This window comes from Neopsephotus bourkii, unplaced genomic scaffold, assembly GCF_033783945.1.
Source record: "Neopsephotus bourkii isolate Nb327-2 ecotype Australia unplaced genomic scaffold, CSIRO-AGI_Nbou_v1 NB_1615, whole genome shotgun sequence".
Lineage (NCBI taxonomy): Eukaryota > Metazoa > Chordata > Aves > Psittaciformes > Psittacidae > Neopsephotus > Neopsephotus bourkii.
In genome coordinates, this window is record NW_026902090.1 from 5,310,512 (window position 1) to 5,320,530 (window position 10,019).

At 41.7% G+C, this 10,019-nt stretch overlaps 1 protein-coding gene across 5 annotated transcripts in view; it reads left to right on the forward strand.

Moving 5' to 3' along the window:
* RBM20 (RNA binding motif protein 20) overlaps nucleotides 1-9,817 on the forward strand; it is a 112,069-nt gene extending 102,252 nt beyond the window's left edge. For all 5 annotated transcript variants that reach the window (XM_061372648.1, XM_061372645.1, XM_061372647.1 and 2 more), the window contains exons 10-14: nucleotides 207-305; nucleotides 1,712-2,378; nucleotides 4,745-4,864; nucleotides 5,631-5,752; nucleotides 9,587-9,817. In XM_061372648.1, coding sequence (XP_061228632.1) covers nucleotides 207-305; nucleotides 1,712-2,378; nucleotides 4,745-4,864; nucleotides 5,631-5,752; nucleotides 9,587-9,697 — 1,119 coding nt within the window. In that variant the 3' untranslated portion in view covers nucleotides 9,698-9,817. The remainder of the gene's footprint in view (nucleotides 1-206; nucleotides 306-1,711; nucleotides 2,379-4,744; nucleotides 4,865-5,630; nucleotides 5,753-9,586) is intronic.
* Nucleotides 9,818-10,019: the final 202 nt, after the last annotated feature.

The window sequence follows — 10,019 nt, forward strand, 5'->3', positions numbered from 1 at the left end:
TGTTTAAATGTCTTTTCCTCATTCTCTGCAGCTTTGCAAATGGAATCCAATTGCTGGGTCTTTTCCCACAACTCAGTTGACTTGCATAAACTTTAGAAATAAAGAATGTGACCTTGTGAGTGACTTTGCTTCCCTAAACCCAGAATAGAAACACACTAGAGCACCACTGTGTGTTGCTATACCTGTGTATGTTGTATCTGTTTTAGCTTGGAAAAGAGGAGCAAGTTCCAGAGAAGAGCTCACCTTCAGCTAATAAACAAGGAAAAGAATCTGGAGAAATCCTGGAAAACACAAGACAAGAGAAGGTTGGTGACATTGTTGGTGCAGCTTCCTTAACAAAATGAGTGAAAACTCAGGTTTGGTAGCACATTCTCCCCACTTAAATATTAGACTTCCATGAAAGGCATGTAAAAGTGTTGTAGAAGGGGGGTGTCTAAATTAACTTGCCTTATCTTGACCTCTGCTTTAAGGGATAGCTTTTCCTGAAGTCTCTAGAACTCTTTTTTTAGTTGCTCTTTGCCCATGTACATGGCTTCACATGCATAGCCCTTGGCACTGGCAACTGTAGGTAACGTATGCCCAAGTGAAGTGCGGAACTTTGTGACACATGCCCCAGAATAGGAGATGTGGTCAGTTAGTGGAGAAGGAAGGGGATGAATGGTGGCAACTTTGGCCTTAGATTAACTATAGAGAGTAGCCTCTTCTGATTGTTTCTGGTTTTAATTAAGAATGTCTTTACAGCACCCCTGCTGCTGCATCGCAGTCAGGGACAGCAATGTCCTTGGAATTCCTCCAGCTTCATATCTGTAGGGTCATGGGTTGATAGTCAGATATGGCAGCTATTGATATCTCTTGCTGTAGAAAACTGATCTCCTGGCAACAACAGTGTCAACTCCTGGAGTTTTCGTGCTGTTTTAGGATTCTAGGAGGGGAAGTGTGGGAATGGCCAAATAGGAGGAGAATAGATTATTAATAGGTTATGTGTGCACAGTGAGTCCGGGAGTTGAAATCTAAGCTACAAATGTGTCTTAAAAGTAATATTTACCATGTAATTCTAATACTTCTGAGGCCAAATATCAGTGCCTGAGTCCTGTAACTGCATGTCTGAGGTATTTCAGGTTAGGTACCTTGGAGTGCAACTGTAAAACTGAGTTTTCTTAAGGTCTAGGCCATTTTCTACAAACACAGTCCCTGGCAGAGGGCTCTTGGTGGTGGAAGGAAATGACTGCAGAAGGTAGCCATGTTTCCTGAGTCACAACAGGAATTTAAAGGAAAAAGTGAAAGCCACAGCATCTAGATTGGGGTTCAGTATATTCTCACTGTGCTGCCTGTTTCTTGCCACCCCCAGGTGGATGTAGTGGAAGTAGTTCATCACCTTGGGGATCACACAGTAGTATCAGTTGCATAATAAAGTAGAACAGGTTGCACATTGTTCTACTGCTTACAGAAAAGTGAGAAGCAGGAGGTTGGAGAGGCTGTGATCCTCAAGGCAGCTACAGAATCTCCACAAAGTGAGGTTTATGTGATAATTTAAAAGAGATTGCTTGTCGTTGTGCATAAGGCTTAAACCACAATACCAAGACATATCAGTCAGGGGTTAGGCATGGCCAGATCCAAGTTCTTCCTGGCTACTGATGTTCACAGCCTACTGTTTGACAGTGATGATACCTATAATCACTGCTCTCTTAACTGTTTTATGTCTTTGTGACAGGACCGAGATTGGGAGAGTGAAAGCGAGATAGAAGGTGAGACCTGGTATCCTACTAACATGGAGGAATTAGTGACAGTGGATGAAGTGGGAGAAGATGATTTAATTATGGAGCCTGATATAACTGAGCTTGAAGAAATAGTGCCGGTTGATCAGAAAAATAAAACTGCTTCAGAGATGTGTCCCTGTATGTCAACCATGTTAGAACTGAAAAATGATCACAGCCACCTAACCAGGAGTGAAGACAAATTTGCCCATAAAGCTTTAGAAGCAAACTTTAGATCGGCAAAGGGCAGTGTGGCTTCTAGCGGCTGCCAGGATGATGATGAGGATGAGAATGATGATGCTGTAACAGAAGCATCAAGCCTAAATCTGGACCCAGAGCAGAAGCCAGAGGAATTGCAGGAAGACCAATCTGCTAAGGAGTCTGATCCCCAGCAGAAGGAAGGAAAAATTGATAAGAGCTCTGACACTCGTTTAGAGCCCGAAGATCACCATATACCTTCTGTTCATCTGAAAGAGGAGACTCTCCAGCTCCCTGATACATTTATAGATGATTACAAACAGATGGGATCACAAGGAGCTGAGAGCAGAGAAGTTATGGAAATGCTTGTTAAAAACGCTAGCGAAGAAACAAGACAGGGAAGCCAAGAGTGTCCAGAGGCCAAGGGTAAATACTGTTTCTTTCTCTTTAGCCCACAGAGAGTCTTGCATGTTTTCTCTGACAGTAGACTGAAATTTATTGCTAACAAGAATAAATGTTGCTAATAGTATCAAGACTTGTCCTTGGAGCAGCTCAGTAAAAGAACCCCAGTGCCTTTCGCCAAGCTAAACCATTAGAGCCTTTTAGTTGAATAGTGTAAAGGAAATATGATAAGTAGCTTGCAAGCTTTCTGAAAGGCATAAGCTGCTATAATTGTCATGTCAAGGTTCACATGAGTTTAGCTGGACTCTTTCAGTGCCCTGCTAAATTTACTTTGAATTGTCAATGAAATGAGTGACAGTCTCTGAAGGTCAACAGAAAAGTATCTGTAATGTCTGGCTGGCTCCTGGACAAGGTGGGTATTCTTACACACTGTACTGAAGCATTACTAACATGGAAATCATCCGTAGATTGTTACTTCTTAGTCACTGTTCACGCAAATACATGCCTTTTGGTAGGAATTGCCTGATCATCTGTTATCTACTGCATGCTGCCTTTAATATAGCTGATAAGACATGCTGTGAGATAATGCCAGTAAATGTAATCATAGCTGCCTATTAATATGTTAGCTGTCAGGAAAAAAAAAGGATCTTGAATGTCTGAAAGTGAGTTCAGCTCCTCATCACACTTGCAAATGAAACTTGAGAGAATGGGCTGTGTATAATGAGGTGAAGTGGAAAACAGCATAGACCGTGTTGGCCAGGAATGCTCTTTCTTGTTGTTACCAGAGCTCCTGTGATGGAGAAGGGGTTGTGAACAGAAGCTGCTGGAAGATTTCTGAGGGGACAGTGCTGCAACATTTAATGTGAATGTCTGATTTTGAGCTAACTTCTTCCCTCAGGACAGATTTGAAACATCCTCATTTTTCAATACTTACCTGTTTGTCCTGAACACACCAGGCTTTGTGTATTTGGAGATAACTGCTTGCAAACCCCCTGGAACTGGAGATGGCAAGGTTGGCTCCCCTGGGCAGCCAGCTGATGAAAGAGCTGGGTATCCCAAGAGCATAGTTACTTCCGTGTTTCCAGGATCTCACCTCCCAGCTTGCCAGCAGCGAGCCTGAAAACTCCAGGGCAGCTTGTGTTTCCCAGGTTTCTGTGATGGACTTGATATCTGGGATCTGCAGAGCAAGGCTTTAGGCTCTCTGCAAATGTAGCTGTCAGCTGAGAAGCCCAGAAATCAACTTCAGTGGGACTTAAGTTGCCACAAAGGCCTGGGTGCCTCAAGAAGAGCTAGCTGAAGCTTGCGGGTTTTCCCAGGATATCTGCTACAGATTAGGGAACCTGGAATGGGCTTAAAGTTAACTCTAAAGCCAACCAGCCAGGAGTTGGGATTATTTTCTTTTAAATCATGTAATAGACGTATTTAAAACAATGAAGAAAAATTCATTCTCATAGCCAGAAATTGCAGATCTTTGAACTACAGACTTGAAAGGCAGGAAGGATTTGGTTTGGGCAAAAAGTATATTTGTTTTATGAGAAAATATATCCCTTATCTAGGTGAACTTTGCAATGCAATAGAAATCTTGTCAGGGTAAGGGAACCAGTTTTTTAATGTGGGAACTGAAGAATAAGAATCAAACCAGTTTATCTGTAATCCTGTTGTTCTGTGATAACAAATTCCTCTTTTTTTTTTAATAAAAGCAATTCACATGTTGGTAAGGGAGAATACCTGTTCTTTTGACTGGCTTTATTTACCCCAGCAAAGCAAACCACTCTTTTCTGCTACTTGAATCTCCTGCCTATGTCTGTTAATGTCAGTAAGCAGGGACCAACCAGCCATCCCATGCGGCCCAGAGCCATAAAGCAGAAACTACCCCTTGGAGAGCTGAGGATGGGAGAAGAGTGGCTCCAGGGAGCAGATGATGATGATGCTGCAGGGTTCCTACATGAGGAAGGTTTGCTCTGCCCACACAACTCCTTAGGCAGTTTGGGAATTAGTTCTCAGCAGGTCCTGGTAGCCCTCCTTTCTCTATGTTAGGGCAGCTCCATCACTGGTCATGCAGTACCATCTGTGATTATGGAGCTGTGGTCAGACCATGCTTGGGCCAGTATAATGTTATAGATCTGTGTAGAGATTAAAATACGAAAAGAAAGAACATAACAAATGTGAAACTAGAAATAGAAGAATGGTTTGCTAGGAGAAACAGGGCTGGCTGCCCAGTGTAGTACAGCTGTTGGAGTTGCACTGAGCAAGGCTCTGATTTGTACAGAAAAGCATTTTTTCCAGATCTTACTGCATTTATAGTTCCACCCACCATTTCCAAGAAGCTTGCAAATGTCTCTTTAAACTAATAAACAGTTTTCATTCAATACATTTATTCATTTGTTAAGCAAATTCTAGGTACCTGGAAATGAGATCTCTGGAATACCCAGAGGTAGAGTCTAAAAGAAGGCACCCTCCACCAGGCTGGGAACAAGAGGATGTCTTCACGGAACTCAGCATTCCACTGGGTACGTTTGGACGGCCAGGCCACGCTCAGCCTGCAACGCTGCCCACTGCAATACCTACAGCTTCAACAAGATGTCACTTTAAGGCTACTTGCTATAGTTATTTTTCAGAACAGACGTGAGGAGAGTGAAGGAACAGGGTTTATGACAGATGGGTAGCTGTTGAAAGAAACAGGCTCTTGATTATAGATCATTGCTAATTTCATTCCAGATGAATGGCAGATGATAGCTGTTAATGTTGCTGATGAGATGAAGTAAGTTCCCTTAGACTATAGATGAATTCCATACGAAAAATACTTAGTAATTTAAAAGTCTTTGTTACAAAACTATTGCTTATACTTTCAGTATAAACAAAAACATTAGTTTTACTGTGTAAGCACTGATCGTGAGTAAAACACCCATAAGAAATGTTAAACCACAACATCCTAAAGCGCAGTTTGTGTAACTTAAGCATGAATTTACTTCTAAGTACTATCGCAATTCTAGCCCCTGAGGTCACACACTGAAGTTTCCAGTCAATTTTATTCTTAAGATGGTACATTTTTAAATCTGTGTAATATGTAAGAGAGAAGTGGAAGGTGTATTTGCAATGCACAGTTAAACTGCAGCTCAGTATTGCGAAACTAGGGACATCAGAGAAGTGAATCCAAGATTCAGCCTTCATACGTATGTCATTTAACTAAACAATTACTTTTCTTTGAGAGCAAGTTTATTGTGGAGGGGAAGGGTTTCAACTGACATGTTAATGTAATTCAGAATTTCTCACTAGGTGTGGAATTTGTGGTGCCTAGAACTGGGTTTTACTGCAAGCTCTGTGGACTCTTCTACACAAATGAAGAGACAGCAAAGACGAGTCACTGCAGAAGTACTGTTCACTACAAAAACCTTCAGGTAAAAGCACACTTGTGGGTTGCGCATAAGATAGATGATGCCACAAAAAATTGGTTTTTATTCTGTGGGTAGAATTCAGATGAAGTGGAATTCAGAGAAGGCAAACTTTTCAGTAGTTCCAACGTTAGCACACCAATTTCTCACTCTCATATCCTTGAAAGCAACTTCTGGATCATAAATAAAATGGGGCCAGGTGGTAATTTGATCTTCTCACCTTGTCACTAGCACAGCATGCAGCTCAGATCTTTAATTCTCTGCTCTTGATGGTCCCAGATGTTTCTATCACTGGGAGTGAGCCCACCAGCAGCCTTTCTTATTTCTTAATTTTGGGAGCATTAAACATGCCACTTGCTGAATAATGTTACCAGGCTTATTTTTGCATCAGCAGGGATTTGTGCAGCATGTTTCAGCATGCAGAACTTTGTGACGCACAGGCTCTCCCAAACATTTCCTGTGACCCATTGAAATCACCTCCCTCTGCTGCACAACAGCACGCAAAACACTACTGCTGAATAATTTCTATAAGGATATGCAGAAACATGTCATTACTTGAATGGATTCCATAAGAATACACTGTAAGCATATCAGCGCTTGATAAGAGCACACAGAGATCATGGGTGCTTGCAGTTCTATCAGAAGACCCCACCTTTATCACTTTTCCATTGATAATATCAGTCATGATAGCATGAACATTAACTGCCCTGTGCTGAGGTCTCCTCAGAGGAGGTAGCCTTGCCTCTCATATCCTGGAGTGCAGGGTGTGTACACTGCAGAAGACACTTTCGCTGGCATTGCATACTCTTAGCAAAAGCCATGGAAGAGAAAAGCAAAGCTCTCCTTTCTCTGGTCCTTCCCTCTGACCACAGTGAGTGCTGAAACACTGCTTCTTGTCAAGGAATAGCTATGTTCCTCACTAGCTGGTAGGCATTGGCTTTTCCAGTGACACTCAGAGTCAAATAATTTCTCTTGGAGAATTTCCTTGCTGGCTTTCCTGAAGGTACGTAACTGTGATCACACAAAGGCTTTTAATGACTGTGCCTGCAGAGCTGCAGAGCTTGCTCATAATGGATCCTCCAAGTGTAAGCTTGAAAAACAGGTGCCCAGTTTGCATGCCTTTTTGGCTTCACACATTAAAATCCAGAGGGATCCATCAGAGGTGGCACCACTCAGCACAGGCTGCGTATCCCATGCACATCTGTTCCAAAGAAACTTGTGCTAATGCAAAGACTGCAGCTCCAGCCCCTGCCCCTGCCCCTGGCAACTGGTCCCATGGGAAGAAGAGGGATTTTGTTAAAGTCATAGAAAAAAGGTCTAACTAAAACTGAATCAGTGTGAAAAACCCCCTCTTTTTCTCCCCATTAAGACATTCCCCATAAGTGCTGTGATAGATCTGTAACACTGTCTTGAGGTAGAAGAAAAAAAGACCACAAAAGCTGTTAAAATTAAATCTGTCAAATATGGCAATGAAAACAGACTGTCCCTCTTACCTTACTAAATGGCAGAAGTGTCTTGTCCAACTTTTGCCCACTCAGGTGGAAACTCAGCGAATTTTAAGTAATTGTTCTGTATTACTAGAACCCTTTTTATTTATAATAATGCTTATTTATGCACTCTGCAAGAAATATCAGTCTTCTATGATGATTTAATGAGCGTATCCACCAGCATCAGAACTGTGGACTCTTGCTGTATGTGAAGCTATAGCACTGCTGCTGCAGACTCTGTGTTGTCTTGCCTGCATGACAAACACCAATGTCCAGTGACAGTGACATTGTCCCAGACACTGTCATGGCCAGGAGTCTTTTAGAGTCGGTTTGCTGTTTGTCATCATTTGCTCTTTTCATGTGGTCCTCTTGGAGCCACATCCAAAATACACGTTCAATGTTTGGGTTTGAATGCAAAACCAAGCAGGTTTTTTACCAGTTTTCTTCCAAAAGCCTTGCTTAGATGATGGTGATTTTGTCTTTGAAGTCAGTCACCTTCATCTGAGTCTGGTGCCCCTTTCAGCACTCACTGAAAAAAAACCTCAACTGCTTCTTTGTCAGCCTTGCACACTTCTTTAATTTTCCCTTCTCTTCAGCTTAACAGATGAATTCCCCAGGTGCTGTTTGTATTTACAGATCCACTGCATTCTCCATGTCCAAAAAATCCACCATTTGGCCATCTCTCCCAACACTACCACAAAAAGATTCATCTGGTGTGAGCTACCTTGGCCACTCAGTGCAGCACTTTATTGGGTTTTCCACTGGCTTTATGCACCGTTCATCAAAACTTGTATTTAAATGAAAAAAGATAGTTTTCCTTGATTGTCATTTTTCTGTAAATGAATCTGAATGTCTGGCCTGTGAACTTCAAGGCTGGTGTTTGTGGTACTCATGATAAAGGTCAGCTAAAGGTGATGGATACACCTCAGTCTTATTTTGATGGGTAATCATTAAAACCTGAAAATGCATGGTTTATCTGAGCCAATGACAAGCATTAGTGATTTATTACAGTTCATGGTGTACAGATCACTTTTCCCAGCCTCCATGGACCCTGTAGGCCTGTGTACCACTGTAGCATTTACTCTGGCTTTCTGCCACATGGAGTTTTGTACCTGGGGATAAAGACGTGAGACTTGTGTAATTTCTACAGCCAAATCTCTATATTCAGAGTATATTCTATATACTCTATATTCAGTCATCATTCCATCACAGGTATGCCCATTCATTAGCATTACTGAGTCCCTTTCAGGTGTACCTTTTTACATCCGAAACTTGTATTTGCATGTGACAACTTGGCAGTCCTAACATAGCCCTTAGTTTTTCCACATCCATTTCTCATCTCACCTCTTCCCTATGGATGCCAAAGAGCAAACTGTACTCTGGGGGAATCCTGCAAGTACATAGATTTTTGCAGTGATGTGAGATGGCCTTTTCAAAACAAATCAGAACAAATACTCAGCTAGAAAAGAGAAATTAATTATCCTAATAATGTGCACATCAGTTATTCTTGCATGTGGTATAAGTCATGAATAAAAACATCTCTCCATTATTATGTGGGAATTTCCCATGTGAGTCTCTACACTAGCTGCTGCTGAAGAAGCTTCTTTCCATCCAATTCTAGGTTTATTGATCTTGAATAAATACTTTGAGCACCATTTTCAGACCCACACCAGTTTATCACCCATTTTGTGTGCAGCTCTGCCAACTAAGAGCACTGCCAAAAGGCTGAAAGCCTCACTGGCTGTGTCTGTGTTTTTAAATCACACTGAGTACTTAACGTTCTGAAAGGCTTTATCTTAGAGAAACACCATAAATGTAAATACCCGATGTGTGCTGCTAAATCGTGTTGATTATTACTGAGTTTGATTATTCCCTTAAAAGAAATGTTCTGGAGCAAAAGGTATATCTCTGAACTGGACATTCTGAAAATGTAATGTATGTGCTTTAAATTATGATTCAGGAACTGCATCTATTTTCTGACACACTGGTCTTATACTAGCGTAATTCAGTTGACTCAGTGGACTTCGTTCCTGCCCTATAGCACATGGGAGTAGAGAGTTTGTAAGGAGAAAAGATGAGGTCTAGTTACACAGACTGATGGGGAGTCACAGTGCTCCTTGTTCTGTCACCAGTTCCCTTTGTGGCACAGAGTAAATCATTGAACTTCTCAGACCCTCCATGTATTCAGGTAGTTTGCCTGACACAGGTATATTTTCTGGCTTGAAATTTCACCAAAAATGTGGCTTCTATGTGCTTTCTTCCCTTTTGAGATGCTGGGAGAATGTGAGATGCATTCAGTGTGTTGAGTGTTTTCAGTTTTGGTAACAATGCTTTGTTTTTGATGTGATTGCAGAAGTATCTCTCCCAGCTTGCAGAAGAGAGCCTGAAAATGAAGGAAGAAGGCAGCCCTCTGCCTCAGGACGACACTGGCATTGTTCCTCACTTTGCAAAGAAAAAACTATGATGTGGATGAACTGGAAGAGCCATAAATGAGTGAATGCTGATACTTTATCTTTTTTATTTCTGTGATATAACTGTCAATTTGCACTGTACAGAGGAGGGGAAATAAAGAGCATGGAACATGCATCTATGCCCAGAGTGCCATTAAAAACCAAAATGCCTGAAACTGTTTCCCACGGTGAAGCAATGCTGGCATATCTGTAAGAAGTGGAGCAATTCTTTCTCACACTCTGTGTGCTGGGAGTGGTTTCCTAGATTAAATCAGAATTCTCAGGGATTCTTGAAGTTTTAATTCTGATATGACACATCAGGTCAGGCAGAGTATT